The following is an 18,774-nucleotide window of genomic DNA, read 5'->3' as shown; positions in this document are numbered from 1 at the left end:
AATCCAAGTCCCCCAACATAGCCAATCCCCATGTTCTCAGTTTATGCCCTGGAACTACAGTACTGACCTGTGAGAGGTCCTGACCCTCCTCTGACTCCTGCTCCTCTCAGCTCGGAGTCCTGTCCCTCCTGTACTGTGGTGTTCTTACTGCTGATGTTCTCTGGCTTCCTGTCGCTTCTGTCCAGGTTCCTGTTCAGACCCTCGCTCAGTTCCTCTAACTCTTCCTGGTGGGGTGTGCCCACAGATGCCATGGCAACATCAGACGCAGAAGTAGACATGGGAGTGGCCGACATAGACCCGCCCCCTTGACTGGACATTGGGGTAACCGACTTTGAGTCCACCCCTTGAGATGAAATAGGGGTACTGAATTTGGACTCTTCTTGAGAAGACATTTTGGAGCCTGCTCCTTGGCTGGACATGGGGGTCCCCGACTTGGAGCCCCCTTTAGGAGACATAGGTGGGTTGGACTTGGAGCCTCCACGGTTAGCATTTGACATCTCATCCTACCGAAGAGAAAGATAAGAATAAATTAAATAATGACAGATGGTCATTCTCAAGTCAGCTTCTTTCTCTCAAAAAGGAATAAGCATATTTTAAAAAAAGTTAGCCAATGCAACAAAACCATTAATGCTCAGTCAAAAGGCAAATGGTATAAAGGCAATGGTATAAAAGTGCATAAAACAAGAAAACTAAATGCAGTTTAAACCAACCAGAAAAACATCTAAATTCAAATCAAAGTCGTTAGATCACACAGTTAGAAAACAAAACAAACATGTTGTAGCATATTCTACAGTTACGGCTAGTTGATTGGGTTGAAGTACAGCTGGTGCTCTCTATTCATTAATAATCCTAGCAAGCTGTCTGAACCCCTGAAAGACTGCGATGCATCTGAAATGGCACCCTACTCCCTATATAGTGCACTACTTTTGGTCAGAGCCCCATAGGGCTGAAAGTAATGCACTACATAGGGAATAGGGATCATTTAAGATTCAGCCCCACGGTCACACCCCGGTCCAGATGAGGAACCTGCTTGGGTTGCATGCAGCTGGCAATGTACTATGATCTATGGTGGCATAAAGACTAGATTACGCTTTTATGAGACGACGTCGTATTCGTCGTCAACAACACAGCAATTACAGGCCATAAAAACAACAACGCGGTAGTTTGGACCTGGTTCTGTTTAGCCTGCTGATTGGCTTGAACGCCTCTGCCATCTGCATGGGGAGTCTGGCGCCCCCAACTGGTTAAGAGAAAATTTACAACGAAGGCCTGTTTTAGAGCCGCAATCACAACTGGCCACATAATCAAAACACAGAGGTATAAAGATTACAAAGGTGGGGGGGCAATCAGAAGAGAGAGAACAACAGATTTATGTTGAAACAAGATTATTGCAAAGACATTACGTATCTATCGATATATGAACAAAAATAAAATGCAACATGTTTCATGAGCTGAAATAAAATTTTATTTACAGCCCTGTTGGTGAGCATTTCTCCTGTGCCAAGATAATTCATCCACCTGACAGGTCTGGCATGTCAAGAAGCTGATTAAACAGCATGATCATTATACAGGTGCAACTTGTGTTGTGGACAATGAAGGGCCACTTTAAAATGTGCAGTTTTGTCACAACACAATGCCACAGATGTCAAAACGCCACAAGTTGAGGGAGATTGCAATTGGCATGCTGGCTGCAGGAATATCCACCAGAGCTGCTGCCAGAGAAATAAATGTTAATTTCTCTACCATAAACTGCCTCCAATGTCATTTTAGAGAATTTGGCAGTATATCCAACCGGCCTCACAATCACAGCTCCCAAGTGGGTGGGCCTATGCCCTCCCAGGCCCACCCATGGCTGCACCCCTGCCCAGTCATGTCAAATCCATAGATTAAGGCCTAATGAATTTATTTCAATTGACTGATTTCCTTATATGAACTGTAACTCAGTAAAATCTTTCAAACTGTTGCAGTTCAACTCATCCCAAACGGGTTGAGGTCAGGTGATTGTGGAGGCCAGGTCATCTGATGCAGCTCTCCATCCCACTCCTTCTTGGTCAAATAGCCCTTACAAAGCCTGGAGGTGTGTTGGGTCATTGTCCTGTTGAAAAACAAATGATTGGCCCACAAAGCACATGGGAAGGCGTATCGCTGCAGAATGCTGTGGTAGCCATGCTGGTTAAGTGTGCCTTGAATTCTAAATAAATAACAGACAGTGTTACCAGCAAAGCACCACCACACCACCTCCATGCTTCACGGTGGGAACCACATACGAGGAGATCATCCGGTCACCTAATCTGCATCTCACAATGACATGGCTGTTGGAACCCAAAATCAAAAATGTGGACTCAGACCAAAATGACAGATTTCCACTGGTCTAATGTCCATCGCTCGTGTTTCTTGGCCCAAGCAAGTCTCCTCTCCTTATTGGTGTCCTTTAGTAGTGGTTTCCTTGCAGCAATTTGACCATGAAGGCCTGATTCACGCGGTCTCCTCTGAACAGTAGAGATGTTTCTGTTACTTGAACTCCGTGAAGCATTTATTTGGGCTATAATCTGAGGTGCAGTTAACTCTAATGAACTTATCTTCTGCAGGAAAAGTAACTCTGGCGGTCCTCATGAGAGCCAGTTTCATCATAGCGCTTGATGGTTTTTGCGACTGCACTTGAAATTTAACGGATTGACTGAACTTCATGTCTTAAAGTAATGGACTGTCGTTTCTCTTTGCTTATTTGAGCATTTCTTACCATAATATAGACTTGGTCTTTTACCAATAGTATACCACCCCTACCTTGTCACAACACAACTGATTGGCTCAAATGCATTAAGAAAGAAATTCCACAAATTAACTTTTACCAAGGCATACCTGTTGAAACCTGCCATTTCCAGGTTCGATTACAGGCTCAAAATGGCCAGAAACAAAGGACTTTCCTCAGCAACTCGTCAGTCTTTTCATGTTCTGAGAAATGAAGGCTATTCCATGCAAGAAATTGCCAGTTTGAGAAACAGACTCCTCACAAGTCCTCAACTGAAGATCTCGAACAACGCTGTGTACTACTCCCTTCACAGAACAGCGCAAACTGGCCCTAACCAGAACAGAAAGAGGAGTGGGAGGCCTGAGCTAGAGGACAAGTACATTAGTGTGTCTAGTTTGAGATACAGATGCCTCACAAGTCCTCAACTGGCAGCTTAATTAAATAGTGCCCGTAAAACACCAGTCTCAACGTCAACAGTGAAGAGGCGACTCCGGGATGCTGGCCTTCTAGGCAGAGTTGCAAAGAAAAAGCCATATCTCAGACTGGCCAATAAAAATAAAAGATGAAGATGGGCAAAATAAACAGACACTGGACAGAAGAACAATGCCTAGAAGGCGAGCATCTTGGCAATTTCTCACATGGAATAGCCCTCATTTCTCAGAGCAAGAAAAGACTGACGAGTTCAGAAGAAAATTCTTTGTTTCTGGCCATTTTGAGCCTGTAATCGAACCCACAAATGCTGATGCTCCAGATACTCAACCAGTCTAAAGAAGTACAGTTTTATTGTTTCTTTAAATCAGCACAACAGTTTTCAGCTGTGCTAACATAATTGCAAAAGGGTTTTCTAATGATCAACTTGAATTAGCAAACACAATGTGCCATTGGAACACAGGAGTGATGGTTGCTGATAATGGGCTGCTGTACACCTACAGTTGAAATAAGAAGTTGACATACACTTAGGTTGGAGTCATAACTTTTTTAACCACTCCACAAATTTCTTGTTAACAAACTATAGGTTTGGCAAGTCGGTTAGGACATCTACTTTGTGCATGACAAGTAATTTTTCCAACAATTGTTTACAGACAGATTATTTCACTTATAATTCCAGTGGGTCAGAAGTTTACATAGACTAAGTTGACTATCTTTAAACAGCTTTGGAAATTCCAGAAAATTATGTCATGGCTTTAGAAGCTTCTCATAGGCTAATTGACCATTTTAGTCAATTGGTGGTGTACCTGTGGATGCATTTCAAGGCCTACCTTTAAACTCAGTGCCTCTTTGCTTGACATCATGAGAAAATCTAAAGAAATCAGCCAAGACCTCAGAAAACAAATTATAGACCTCCACAAGTCTGGTTCATCCTGAGTTTAAATGTAGTTTGCTAAGGTGTATGTACATTTCAGACTTCAACTGTATTTAGATATTGCATGCTGCAAGGAGGCATAAGGACTGCAGATCTGGCCAGGTCAATAAATGGCAATGTCCGTACTGTGAGATGCCTTAGACAGCGCTACAGGTAGACAGGACGGACAGCTGATCATCCTCTCAGTGTAACAACACCTGCACAGGATCGGCACATCTGAACATCACAGCTGCGGGACAGGTACAGGATGGCAACAACTGCCCTAGTTCCACCAGGAACAATCCCTCCATCAGTGCTCAGACTGTCCAAAATAGACAGAGAGGCTGGACTGAGGGCTTGTAGGACTGTTGTAATGCAGGTCCTCACCAGACATCACTGGCAACAACGTCGCCTATGGGCACAAACCTGCCGTCGCTGGACCAGACAGGACGGGCAAAAAGTGCTCTTCACCGATGAGTCTGGGTTTTGTCTCACCAGGGGTGATGGTCGGATTTGTGTTTATCGTTGAAGGAATGAGCGTTACACCGAGGCCTGTACTCTGGAACGGGATTGATTTGGAGGTGGAGGGTCCGTCATGTTCTGGGGCAGTGTGTCACAGCATCATCGGACTGAGCTTGTCGTCATTTCAGGCAATCTCAACGCTGTGCATTATAGGGAAGACATCCTCCTCCCTCATGTGGTACCCTTCCTGCAGGCTCATCCTGACATGACCCTCCAGCATGACATACAAATATTTACACATGTTCAGTTTGCTGAAAATAAACGCAGTTGACAGTGAGAAGACGTTTCTTTTTTGCTGAGTTTATATATAGCTGTATACACACACGTACAGTTGAAGTCTGAAGTTTACATAGCCAAATACATTTAAACTCACTTTTTCACAATTCAAAAAATTCCATCTTATTTTAAGAATGTGAAATGTCAGAATAATAGTAGAGAGAATTTATTATTTCTTTCTTTCATCACATTCCCAGTGGGTCAGAAGTTTACATACACTCAATTAGTATTTGGTAGCATTGCCTTGAAATTGTTTAACTTGAGTCAAATGTTTTCGGTAGCCTTCCCACAATAAGTTGGGTGAATTTTGGCTCATTCCTCCTGACAGAGCTGGTGTAACAGAGTCGGGTTTGTTGGCCTCCTTGCTCACACATGCTTTTTCAGTTCTGCCCACAAATTTTCTATAGGATTGAGGTCGGGGATTTATGATGGCCACTCCAATACCTTGACTTCGTTGGATGGTCATTATAGCCAAACAGTTACATTTTTATTTCATCGACCAGAGAACATTTCTCCAAAAAGTACGATCTTTGTCCCCATGTGCAGTTGCAAACCGTAGTCTGGCTTTATTATGGTGGTTTTTGAGCAGTGGCTTCTTCCTTGCTGAGCGGCCTTTCAGGTTAAAGGCACAGTCAACTTAGTCTATGTAAACTTCTGACCAACTGCAATTGTGACACAGTGAATTATAAGTGAAATAACCTGCCTGTAAACAATTGTTGGAAAAATTACTTGTGTCACGCAAAAAGTAGATGTCCTAACCGACCTGCCAAAACTATAGTTTGTTAACAATAAATTTGTGGAGTGGTTGAAAAACAGGTTAATGACTCCAACCTAAGTGTATGTAAACTTATGACTTAAACTGTATATACATATATATTATATATACACGTATGTATGCAAATATACACATACACTTATTTTTTCCTGGCGAGACACGCTTTTAAATGGGTAGTTGTTGGCTTAATGACTGGAAGTCTATGGGAACACCCACCAGTACTGAAAACAAATCCTATGGGAAACACTAGTGTGTGCAAACTGGAGACAGATAGAATCAGCGGGGGAGAGGGAGAGAGAGAAAGAGACTGTGGGAGAGGGGGAGGAGTGTAACCAAAAACTGTAAATCTTTGGGAAATGTCGAATCGGAGGTGTCACACAAAGGCATCCCTGTGAGTCTGAACTGTGGGAGCCTGATGAAAAGGCTGTGTGTGTGTGTGTGTGCTAAAAAGTCAGCATGAGAGATCTACAGTGACACCTCTATTGTGCCAGAGGCATCTAAAGTGAGAAAGAGACAGTTTAGTGGGATCAGGGATTGAGAAAGCAAAGGTTTGATAGAGAGAAGGGTATTATGTAGAAAATATGATTTAGCAGCAGCCAGGACTGAGCTTCAACATGGATAGATGAAACTTAAGTGCCAGTCCCATATCTTACGTCAAATGTTGTCTTGCAATCTCTGACATGAAATACCCCTCTTCCTGGTACCTGAATTATTCCATTTGACCCCCGTGTAGAAGAATATCACAACAAATGAATACTTAAAATCAGCCCATCATGAATGAGTATTCATGATAGAACTTTTCTCACAGCGTGGTTTCTATGGGCAACTATGGAGAGGTTCTAGCATGGCCCTGGCAGAAAGCAGCCCTTCAGTCTGCTCAGACACTCTGTCCTGTTTCTCTGTTAGACTCTTCCCCTCTTCTCTCGCTCCTCTGTTCCCTTCTTCCCCTGTTCTCTCCCTCTCTCCTCTGTTCTACCCTTCCCCTGCTCCTGGCCCCGAATGGTACCACTTCCTCTCTCCCCATGGGCCCTCAGCCACACACAGACACACTCATACCCCACCCCCCTGCTTAGGCATTCCAGGCACACTGATTCAAGTCTCCCTCTCAATCGTGCTTTGGTACTGCAGACACACTGAATCAAGCTTCCTTTTCAATAAGCCTTCCCGTCCTCCGGCAGGGTGATGGGTTGAAAGCGTATGTTTCCACAAAGACACAGAGTATCTACTCTGGGCCAAATTACCCCTGCCTTACGTCACCCCTCAGAGTTCTGGGAAATGCTAAGAGGAGGCATGGGGGATGGTCAGGTCTGAGGGTATGGTCATTCATCTTAGATTGCAGACTTAAACCACCGAGTACACTTTGTACTCACACAGTGAATTTGTGAAAAGTCTGTCCAAAACAGTGGCTGCATGATAGAACAACGTTGGCACCGGAGGAAAGCGATTGACAGGTGGGAAGTAGATTGTTACCTTAAGGCTGGTGTTGGAGTGAGGGTGGCTCAGGTCGTTATATCTCCAGGGTTCAGACGGCGTTTCCACGGTTTCCCTCTGTGGGTCAGGGGTCAAATCACTTCCTGGTAACTGGAATAACCCCATGGAGATGGGACGTTCCTTCCTGGATTCAGAAAAAGAAGAGGGGGAGGAATATTCAGTATTGACAGAATAAGGGAGAAGAGATGGATTGTTGATTGCTGGTCTCATCTCCATGGGGTTATTTTTTTCCTCATTGCACAGAGCATTTTCCTCAGAGCTATGAACTTAAATCTGTATTTACCTAATTTCTACTAGAGGTTGACCGATTATGATTTTTCCATGCCAATACCAATACCGATTATTGGAGGACCAAAAAAATCTGATACAGATTAATCTGCCGATATATATAGATATATGTAATAATGACAACTACAACAATACTGAATGAACAATGAACACTTATTTTAACTTAATATAATACATAAATAAAATCAACTTAGTCTCAAAAAAATAATGTAACATGTTCATTTTGGTTTAAATAATGCAAAAACAGTGTAGGAGAAGAAAGTAAAAGTGCAATATATGCCATGTAAAAAGGCTAACGTTTAAGTTCCTTGCTGGTGGTTCCTTTAAACTTCAGTCTGCCATATTCCCAGTTTTAGGTTGTCACTATTATAGGCATTATGACGCATCAACTATTTCGCGCTACACCATTTGTATTTTATATACCTTTGACTATTGGATGTTCTTATAGGCACATAATATTGCCAGCCTAATCTCGGTAGTTGATAGGCTTGAAGTCATAAACAGCGCTGTGCTTCAAGCATGGCTAAGAGCTGCTGGCAAATGCAGGAAAGTGCTGTTTGAATTAATGCTTACGAGCCTGCTGCTGCCTTCCGCAGCTCAGTCAGACTGCTCTATCAAATAATAGACATAATTATAATATAATAAACACAGAAATACGAGCCTTAGGTCATTAATATCGTCAAATCTGGAAACTATCATTTCGGAATCAAAACGTCTATTCTTTCAGTGAAATACGGAACCATTCCGTATTTTATCGAACGGGTGGCAACCCTAAGTCTAAATATTGCTTACATTGGCACAACCTTCAATGTTGTAATTATGTACAATTCTGGCAAATGAATGAAGGTCTTTGTTAGGAAGAAATGGTCTTCAGACAGTTCGCAACGAGCCAGGCAGCCCAAAATGCTGCATATACCCTGACTCGGCTTGCGCGGAACGCAAGAGAAGTGATACAACTTCCCTAGTTAATATTGCCTGCTAACATGAATTTATTTTAACTAAATATGCAGGTTTAAAAAATATATACTTGTGTATTGATTTTAAGAAAAGCCATTGATGTTTATGGTTAGGTACATTGGTGCAACGATTGTGCTTTTTTCACAAATGCTCTTTTGTTAAATTATCACCCGTTTGGCGAAGTAGGCTGTGATTCGATGATAAATGAACTGGCACCGCATTGATTATATGCAACACAGGACAAGCTAGATAAACTAGTAATTTAATCAACAATGTGTAGTTAACATAATCACAAGTTAAGATTTGTTTTTAATAAGATAAGTTTAAAGCTAGCTAGAAACTTACCTTGGCTCCTTGCAGCCACCAGGTCCTTTTGATGCTGCACTCACGTAACAGGTGGTCAGCCTGCCACGCAGTCTCCTCGTGGATTGCAATGTAAATCGGCATCCAAAAATGCAGATTACCGATTGTTATGAAAACTTCGGCCAATTGGCCATGCCGATTAATCGGTCCACCTCTAATTTCTACCAGCATGTCACATGAGTAACCAGAGGAAAATTAACTCGGCCACCTTTACTCCACACAGAGATGTATACAAAGCACTCCCTCGCCCTCCAATTGGCAAATCTGACCATAATTATATCCTCCTGATTCCTGCTTACAAGCAAAAAATGAAGAAGGACGTACCAGTGGCTTAATATGGAAGTGGTCAGATGTGGCAGATGCTACGCTACAGGACAGTTTTGCTAGCACAGACTAGAATATGTTCTGGGATTCATCTAATGGCATTGAGGAGTATACCACCTCAGTCACCGGCTTCATCAATAAGTGCATCTACGACGTCGTCCCCACAAGTACATATCCCAACCAGAAGCTTCCGCTTTCAAGGAGCGGGACACTAATCCAGACACTTATAAGAACTCCCGCTATGCCCTCAGACGAACCATCAAACAAGCAAAGCATCAATACAGGACTAAGATTGAATCATACTACAACGGCTCAGATGCTCATTGGATGTGGCAGGGCTTGCAAACTATTACGGACTACAAAGGGAAACCCAGCGGCAAGCTGCCCAGTGACGTGAGCCTACCAGACAGGCTAAATGCCTTTTACGCTCGATTCGAGGAAAGCAACACTGAAGCATGCATGAGAGCACCAGATGTTCCGGACGACTGGGTGATCACGTTCTCCCTAGCCGATGTGAGCGAGACCTTTAAAACAGGTCAACATTTTTTATATATTTTTTTTATTTGACCTTTATTTAACTAGGCAAGTCAGTTCAGAACAAATTCTTATTTTCAATGACAGCCTAGGAACAGTGGGTTAACTGCCTTGTTCAGGGGCAGAAAGACAGATTCACATCAACGGGGCTGTAGTGGAGCGGGTCGAGAGCTTCAAGTTTCTTGGTGTCCAACCCACAAACAAACTATCATGGTCCAAGCACACCAAGCCAGTCACGAAGAGGGCACGACAACACCTTTTCCCCCTCAGGAGACTGAAAAGATGGCACATATTTGGCGCATGTGACAAATAACATTTGATTTGAAAGAGTTTCAAAAAGGTATTGACGGTATTGAAAAACCCTCCCGTGGCTACAGTGGGGCAAAAAAGTATTTAGTCAGCCACCAAATTGTGCAAGTTCTCCCACTTAAAAAGACGAGAGGCCTGTAATTTTCATCATAGGTACACTTCAACTATGACAGACAAAATGAGGAAAAAAAATCCAGAAAATCACATTGTAGGATTTTGAATGAATTTATTTACAAATTATGGTGGAAAATAAGTATTTGGTCACCTACAAACAAGAAAGATTTCTGGCTCTCACAGACCTGTAACTTCTTCTTCTTCCTCCACTCATTACCTGTATTAATGGCACCTGTTTGAACTTGTTATCAGTACAAAAGACACCTGTCCACAACCTCAAACAGTCACACTCCAAACTCCACTATGGCCAAGACCAAAGAGCTGTCAAAGGACACCAGAAACAAAATTGTAGACCTGCAACAGGCTGGGAAGACTACATCTGCAATAGTTAAGCAGCTTGGTTTGAAGAAATCAACTGTGGGAGCAATTATTAGGAAATGGAAGACATACAAGACCACTGATAATCTCCCTCGATCTGGGGCTCCAAGCAAGAACTCACTCAGTGGGGTCAAAATGATCACAAGAACGGTGAGCAAAAATCCCAGAACCACACGGGGAGGACCTAGTGAATGACCTGCAGAGAGCTGGGACCAGAGTAACAAAGCCTACCATCAGTAACAAACTACGCCGCCAGGGACTCAAATCCTGCAGTGCCAGACGTGTCCCCCTGCTTAAGCCAGTACATGTCCAGGCCCGTCTGAAGTTTGCTAGAGAGCATTTGGATGATCCAGAAGAAGATTGTGAGAATGTCATATGGTCAGATGAAACCAAAATATAACTTTTTGGTAAAAACTCAACTCGTCGTGTTTGGAGGACAAAGAATGCTGAGTTGCATCCAAAGAACACCATACCTACTGTGAAGCATGGGGTGGAAACATCATGCAAAGGGACCAGGGCGACTGATCCGTGTAAAGGAAAGAATGAATGGGGCCATGTATCGTGAGATTTTGAGTGAAAACCTCCTTCCATCAGCAAGGGCATTGAAGATGAAACGTGGCTGGGTCTTTCAGCATGACAATGATCCCAAACCCACCGCCCGGGCAACGAAGGAGTGGCTTCGCATTTCAAGGTCCTGGAGTGGCCTAGCCAGTCTCCAGATCTCAACCCCATAGAAAATCTTTGGAAGGAGTTGAAAGTCCGTGTTGCCCAGCAACAGCACCAAAACATCACTGCTCTAGAGGAGATCTGCATGGAGGAGTGGGCCAAAATACCAGCAAGTGTGTGAAAACCTTGTGAAGACTTACAGAAAACATTTGACCTCTGTCATTGCCAACAAAGGGTATATAACAAAGTATTGAGATAAACTTTTGTTATTGACCAAATACTTATTTTCCACCATAATCTGCTAATAAATTCATGAAAAATCCTACAATGTGATTTTTTTTCTAATTTTGTCTGTCATAGTTTAAGTGTACCTATGATGAAAATTACAGGCATCTCATCTTTTTAAGTGGGAGAACTTGCACAATTGGTGGCTGACTAAATACTTTTTTGCCCCACTGTATTTCTAAATACCCCAGAACACGGTACACCGCCCAAGCCTACTTTAAACATCAATGGAAGTGGAGCTCAATATTAACCCACCCACATCAAATGAGGAGCTAACAGTAAAGTACCGTAGGCAGAAACAATGGCTTCCATGTTAAGCCAGCTGTACTTAATAGCAGACCATAGGCAATCTGTCTCTCCATAGTGGGGTGACAGAGACAGACAGGCGTCACTGCCTGCCATTGGACATAAACTGGAGAGAAGCTCAACTAAAAATCAACTATATTTATTCAACTATCAAAGAAATATCCTAAAACCAAAAATAGCATACAGCTTTGACAGGTCCCTCTTGTAAAGGAGATGTTTTATTTATCAAATGGGATCAACTGTATAAATAAATGATACATTAACGTAAATAATATGTAATGTTAGAATGGATGAGTGTGTCTGAGTATCTACTATCTGAGAAGGTTCTCTCACCTGACCTACTTTCAGCCTGCAGAACCATAATGCCTGGCTGTCTGTCATAAACACAGCATGGTAACCACATGTTAATATAATGGCAACTGGCTTTACCCCACGGGAAGTAAAGAAGAAAGGGAAAGAGGGATGAGGTGGAGTGAGAGGGGTAAGCAAGCAGATAAATGTACAGGTGATTTAAGCAGAGAATGGACAGCATGAAACAAGGAGAAGATGAGAAGACAGAGTAGGAACAGAGAAAGAGCAGAGATGGAGAAGAGGACAGGAAGGAGGTAAACACACCCATCCCTTTCACAGAGTTACCTTCAGGAGTGAGGCAACGTTTCTGTCTCTCTCTCACACACTCACAGGGTCGTACAGTACCTGTTCGGTCGTGGCAGGGCGGGCAGGGCAGGGAGGCCAGTAGAGACAGAGTAGTGCACCAGCAGCAGGACAGACAGAGAGACCAGCACGGCAGAGTTAATGACCACGGCACCCCCCACAAAGCCAAAGACAAACAACAGTATACGCCCCGGGCTCATGGCCCTCCCTGAACATGGCCCAGCGCCCCACACTGCTGGGACCAGGGGAAGGGGGCTAAAACACACGCCTCTGAAGCTTTTACACACTGTCCCTGGATCACAACGCCAAGAAGTATAATTCCCTTGGTGTCCGTCGACAAAGTACACCTGACATACACACGGTCTGTCGCTGACTGCTGGAGTGAGAAGAATGGTCAGGTACAGGAGATCTGGTTCAGAGTAGAGCAGTCTCGAGCTATGCGAGCTCAGACCAGCAAGCGACGGCCACAGAAACAACAGCAGCAGCGGTGGTGGCGGCAGAGAGAGAGAGAGCAGCAACTGCTACTGTAGAGTGATGCCGGCTTCAGTTCAACACTACTGTGACATCAGAGAGAGAGAGAGACAGAGAAAGAAGAGAGAGAAGAGAGGAGAGAAAGAGAGTGGACACTGGCTTCGCAGCGGTTTTCCCTTTCTCCACTCTTTTGATGTATTGTATCCTCTTTCTGTCAGACGATACTCTTGCTTGTCCTTTCTTTGCTAAGCTGCGACACTGCTGCCGCTGTAGTCTAGAATTCTCGCTCTCCCCTCCCTCTCTCTTCCCCCCCGCCTCCCTCCCCTCTTATCCCTCCCTTTCGGATGCTGAGGCAGCATTAGAGCTAGTAACATATGCCTCCTCCCAGCTCGATGCTGATTGGCTGAGCCAGGGAGAGACTGGGAGGACAAACCTGTGGATACTGGCAGCGCCTGCTACTACTGAAAGACTGGAGGGCTGCTGCCACACACATAATACATAATGTAACACCTGTGTTAGGGGAAACCGCTGAAAATTACAAATGAGTGCCTTGTGAACAAACACAAAATGTTTAAATCTGTTTCAATCTAAAAAGCATCACAATCTGCTTTAATGTAGTGGTCAAAGTAAACATCCCTCTCTAGACCGTTCAAAACGGAGGCTTATCCAGCGTGAGACCATGACCTCTTTTCACTGCTGTTTGACTCACTGTTCTGATCTGCTCAGCAGACTAACACACTACAGCTCTGAAACCCTCTAATCATCACACTGAGATTACTGCAGCTGACCACTGACAACTTCTAGCTGGTTTATATACAACAGAATAGTCCCACTCAATCTCCCAATCTCCTCTTCCTCCTCCTCGACTCCCTTCAACTCAGATCCACTAAAATGTCATCACCTCCTATCCTCTCTTCTTTTGCCTGCCCTCTCCCTCTGCCCTGCTCATCCCATCCGCACTTGCCCTCTCTCCATCCCATCTCCTCTCCCATCCCCTTGCCTGCCCTCTCCTCCCATTTCTCTTCTCTTCTTCCCTCCATCAGGTTCTGAACTGCCTGTGGAGAGCAGCAAGCATTGGAGTGTTGCCTGCAGTGATGAAGCACCTCACATCAACTTACTCTCTCAGGGTGAGGAGCCAACTATGCCAATGAATCTTGATGTGCCATACTGATACGGACATTGTACACTAAAATACAAAAACACACACGCTACCCAGGATGTACTGGCCACAAACTAGCAGTGTATTTGGGAAACAGTGCTATATGATACTGTACACACAGTGATTTTGATAGTTGTATACAGTACCAGTCAAAAGTTTGGACACACCTACTCATTCAAGGGTTTTTCTTTATTTCGACTTTTTTCTACATTGCATAATAGTGAAGACATCAAAACTAGGAAATAACACATATGGAATCATGAAAAACTAAAAAGTGTTAAACAAATCAAAATAAACTCAGCAAAACAAAAGAAAAGTCCTCTCACTGTCAACTGCGTTTATTTTCAGCAAACTTAACATGTGTAAATATGAACATAACAAGATTCAACAACAGACAAACTGAACAAGTTCCACAGACATGTGACTAACAAATGGAATAATATGTCCCTGAACAAAGGGGGGCTCAAAATCAAAAGTAACAGTCAGTATCTGGTGTGGCCACCAGCTGCATTAAGGACTGCACCAGATTTGCCAGTTCTTGCTGTGAGTTACCCCACTCTTCCTCCAAGGCACCTGCAAGTTCCCGGACATTTCTGGGCGGAAATGGCCCTGGCCCTCACCCTCCGATCCAACAGGTCCCAGACATGCTCAATGGGATTGAGATCCGGGCTCTTCACTGGCCATGGAAGAATACTGACATTCCTGTCTTGCAGGAAATCACGCACAGAACGAGCAGTATGGCTGGTGGGAATGTCATGCTGGGGGGTCATGTCAGGATGAGCCTGCAGGAAGGGTACTACATGAGGGAGGAGGATGTCTTCCCTGTAAAGCACAGCGTTGAGATTGCCTGCAATGACAACAAGCTCAGTCCGATGATGCTGTGACACACCGCCCCAGACCATGACGGACCCTCCACCTCCAAATTGATCCCGCTCCAGAGTACAGGCCTCGGTGTAACGCACATTCCTTCAACGATAAAACGTGAATCTGACCATCACCCCTGGTGAGACAAAACCCAGACTCGTCAGTGAAGAGCACTTTTTGCCAGTCCTGTCTGGTCCAGCGACGGCGGGTTTGTGCCCATAGGCGACGTTGTTGCCTGGTGAGGACCTGCCTTACAACAGGCCTACAAGCCCTCAGTCCAGCCTCTCTCAGCCTATTGTGGACAGGCTGAGGACTGATTGTGCGCTCCTGGTGTAACTCGGGCAGTTGTTGCCATCCTGTACCTGTCCCACAGGTGTGATGTTCGGATGTACCGATCCTGTGCAGGTGTTGTTACATGTGGTCTACCACTGCGAGGACGATCAGCTGTCCATCCTGTCTCCCTGTAGCGCTGTCTTAGGCATCTCACAGTACGGACATCGCAATTTATTGCCCTGGCCATATCTGCAGTCCTCATGCTTCCTTCCAGCATGCCTAAGGCACGTTCACGCAGATGAGCAGGGACCCTGGGCATCTTTCTTTTAGTGTTTCTCAGAGTCAGTAGAAAGGCATCTTTAGTGTCCTAAGTTTTCATAACTGTGACATTAATTGCCTATAATTGCCTGTAAGCTGTTAGTGTCTTAAAGACCATTCCACAGGTGCATGTTCATTAATTGTTTATGGTTCATTGAACAAGCATGTGAAACAGTGTTTAAACCCTTTACAATGAAGATCTGTGAAGTTATTTGGATTGTTACGAATTATCTTTGAAAGACAGGGTCCTGAAAAAGGGACGTTTCTTTTTTTGCTGAGTTTATATTTTTGATTCTTCAAAGTAGCCACCCTTTGCCTTGATGACAGTGTTGCACACTCTTGGCATTCTCTCAACCAGCTTCACCTGGAATGCTTTTCCAACAGTCTTGAAGGAGTTCCCACATATGCTGAGCACATGTTGGCTGCTGTTCCTTCCCCCTGCGGTCCAACTCATCCCAAACGGGTTGAGGTCGGGTGACTGTGGATGCCAGGTCATCTGATGCAGCTCTCCATCCCACTCCTTCTTGGTCAAATAGCCCTTAAAGCCTGGAGGTGTGTTGGGTCATTGTCCTGTTGAAAAACAAATGGGTAGTTCCACTAAGCGCAAACTAGATGGGATACCGTATCGCTGCAAAATGCTGTGGTAACCATGCTGGTTAAGTGTGCCTTCAATTCTAAATAAATCACAGACAGTGTCACCAGCAAAGCACCCCACCCCACCTCTTCCTCCATGCTTCAAGGTGGAAACCACACATGCGCAGATCATCCGTTCACCTACTCTGCGTCTCACAAAGACACGGCAGTTAAAACCAAAAATCTCAAATTTGGACTCATCAGACCAAAGGACAGATTTCCACCGGTCTAATGTCCATTGCTCATTTTTCTTGGCCCAAGCAAGTCTTCTTATTATTGGCGTCCTTTGGTAGTGGTTTCTTTGCAGCAATTCATCCACGAAGGCCTGATTCACACAGTCTCCTCTGAACAGTTAATGTTGATGTGTGTCTGTTACTTGAACTCTGTGAAGCATTTATTTGGGCTGCAATCTGAGGGGCAGTTAACGCTAATAAACTTATCCTCTGCAGCAGAAGTAACTCTGGGTCTTCCTTTCCTGTGGCAGTCCTCATCAGAGCCAGTTTCATCATAGCACTTGATGGTTTTTGCGACTGCACTTGAAGAAACTTTCAAAGTTCTTGACATTTTCCAGATTTACTGAACTTCATGTCTTAAAGTAATGGACTGTTCATTGAGCTTTTCTTCCCATAACACGGACTTGGTCTTTTACCAAATAGGGCTATCTTCTACATACCACCCCTACCTTGTCACAACACAACTGATTGGCTCAAAAGCATTAAGGAAAGAAATTCCAAAGAAACTTTTAACAAGGCACATCTGTTAATTGAAATGCATTCCAGGTGAAGCTGGTAGAGAGAATGCCAAGAGTGTGCAAAGTTGTCATCAAGGCAAAGGGTGGCTCCTATGAAGAATCTCAAATATAAAATACATTTTGATTTATTCATTAATTATTCCAAATGTGTTATTACATAGTTTTGATGTCTTCACTATTATTCTACATATATATACATATACATATTCTACATATATTATTCTAATGTAGAAAATAGCAAAAAAATTGAAAAACCCTTAATTGTAGGTGTGTCCAAACTTTTGACTGGTGCTGTAAATGACCGTACCTTGATCTGCTTGTGCTTGTGTCCGAGGGTGTCTCCTGCTGGTGTTTGGTACGTTCCAAGTGCTCCATGTAACTGTGGATCATCTGCATGGGGCATACCACAGGGAGACAGGGTGGGGGGTTAGCGTGGGCAGGGAGTGTTTCCATCCACTTAGCTTGAAGCTAGCCCGGCCAGAGCTCCTGTGCTACCACCGAAGCAAAACTCCTGGGCTACAATATCCGGACCCACGACCGGTCTATCGATGTCACCGCATGAAGAGGCATAAACAGACTCACCCCATCGCGACGTCCCCCAAAGGCTAACTTTCTAGCCCTTGCTATCTCCTTGCTTGCTAATTCGGCCTGCTAACTGCTAGCTTGTTTTGCCCTGGTCCGCTAACTGCTACCTTGTTTAGCCCCGGCCTACTAACTGTTAGCCTGTCTGAATCGCCGCGTCCCAACCACTCACTGGACCCATATTTACTTTCAATCTCTTTTCGATTTTTAATTCAATTATACCTTCCGGTAACCTGCCTCACCCAATGTGATACGGAATCGCTATTATTTTTAAAACACATTCAAGAACCTCCAGAAGCTAACCAGCTAACTAGCTACAAGCTATTTAGTCATTGTTATCTACTGCCAGTTTTTTAAAAACCTGGATAATACTCGCCAGTCTAGCTTCCCTGCCCCATCCACCGCTACCCCCTGGACACTGGTCACTTGGCTACATAGCTGATGCATGCTGGACTGTCCATTAATCACGGTACTCCATTCTGCTTGTTTATGTTTTATCTGTCGGCCCCAGCCGCACTCCGGCTCTGTGTGTAGTTAATCCGACCCTCCCAGCCTAGTCAACGCCATTTTACCTGCTGTTGTTGTGCTAGCTGATTAGCTGTTGTTGTCTCACCTACTGTTTTAGCTAGCTCTCCCAATTCAACACCTGTGATTACTGTATGCCTCGCTGTATGTCTCTCTCAAATGTCAATATGCCTTGTATACTGTTGTTCGGGTTAGTTATCATTGTTTTAGTTTACAATGGAGCCTCTAGTTCCACTCTTCATACCCCTGATACCTTCTTTGTCCCACCCCCCACACATGCGGTGACCACATCAATTACAACCAGCATGTCCAGAGATACAACCTCTCTTATCATCACCCAGTGCCTGGGCTTAGCTCCGCTGTACCCGCACCCCACCATACACCTGTCTGCGCATTATGCCCTGAATATATTCTACCATGCCCAGAAATCTGCTCCTTTTATTCTCTGTCCCCAACGCTCTAGGCGACAAGTTTTGATAGCCTTTAGCCACACCCTCATACTACTCCTCCTCTGTTCCACAGGTGATGTGGAGGTAAACCCAGGCCCTGCATGTCCCCAAGCACCCTCATTTGTTGACTTCTGTGATCGAAAAAGCCTTGGTTTCATGCATGTCAACATCAGAAGCCTCCTCCCTAAGTTTGTTTTACTCACTGCTTTAGAACACTCCGCTAACCCTGATGTCCTTGCCGTGTCTGAATCCTGGCTCAGGAAGGCCACCAAAAATTCTGAGATTTCCAAACCCAAATATAACATTTTCCGTCAAGATAGAACTGCCAAAGGGGGAGGAGTTGCAGTCTACTGCAGAGATAGCCTGCAAAGTAATGTCATACTTTCCAGGTCCATACCCAAACAGTTCGAACGACT

At 44.3% G+C, this 18,774-nt stretch overlaps 1 protein-coding gene across 2 annotated transcripts in view; it reads right to left on the bottom strand.

Annotated features, from left to right (window-relative positions):
- The window catches only part of LOC115112944 (C-Jun-amino-terminal kinase-interacting protein 4-like), a 61,192-nt gene that overhangs the window by 14,810 nt on the left and 27,608 nt on the right, over positions 1-18,774 (bottom strand). The window contains exons 4-6 of one of the 2 annotated variants that reach the window (XM_029640030.2): positions 17,110-17,192; positions 7,135-7,279; positions 68-503 (exon numbers count right to left, since the gene is read on the bottom strand). In XM_029640030.2, the coding sequence (XP_029495890.1) occupies positions 68-503; positions 7,135-7,279; positions 17,110-17,192 (664 nt within the window). Of the gene's footprint in view, positions 1-67; positions 504-7,134; positions 7,280-8,745; positions 10,036-17,109; positions 17,193-18,774 lie in introns of those variants that run through there. The other variant, XM_065012662.1, reaches the window with a different exon arrangement.

The sequence above is a fragment of the Oncorhynchus nerka genome, linkage group LG28, assembly GCF_034236695.1.
Source record: "Oncorhynchus nerka isolate Pitt River linkage group LG28, Oner_Uvic_2.0, whole genome shotgun sequence".
NCBI classification, from domain to species: Eukaryota; Metazoa; Chordata; class Actinopteri; order Salmoniformes; family Salmonidae; genus Oncorhynchus; species Oncorhynchus nerka.
This window is presented reverse-complemented; position numbering and strand designations above follow the sequence as displayed.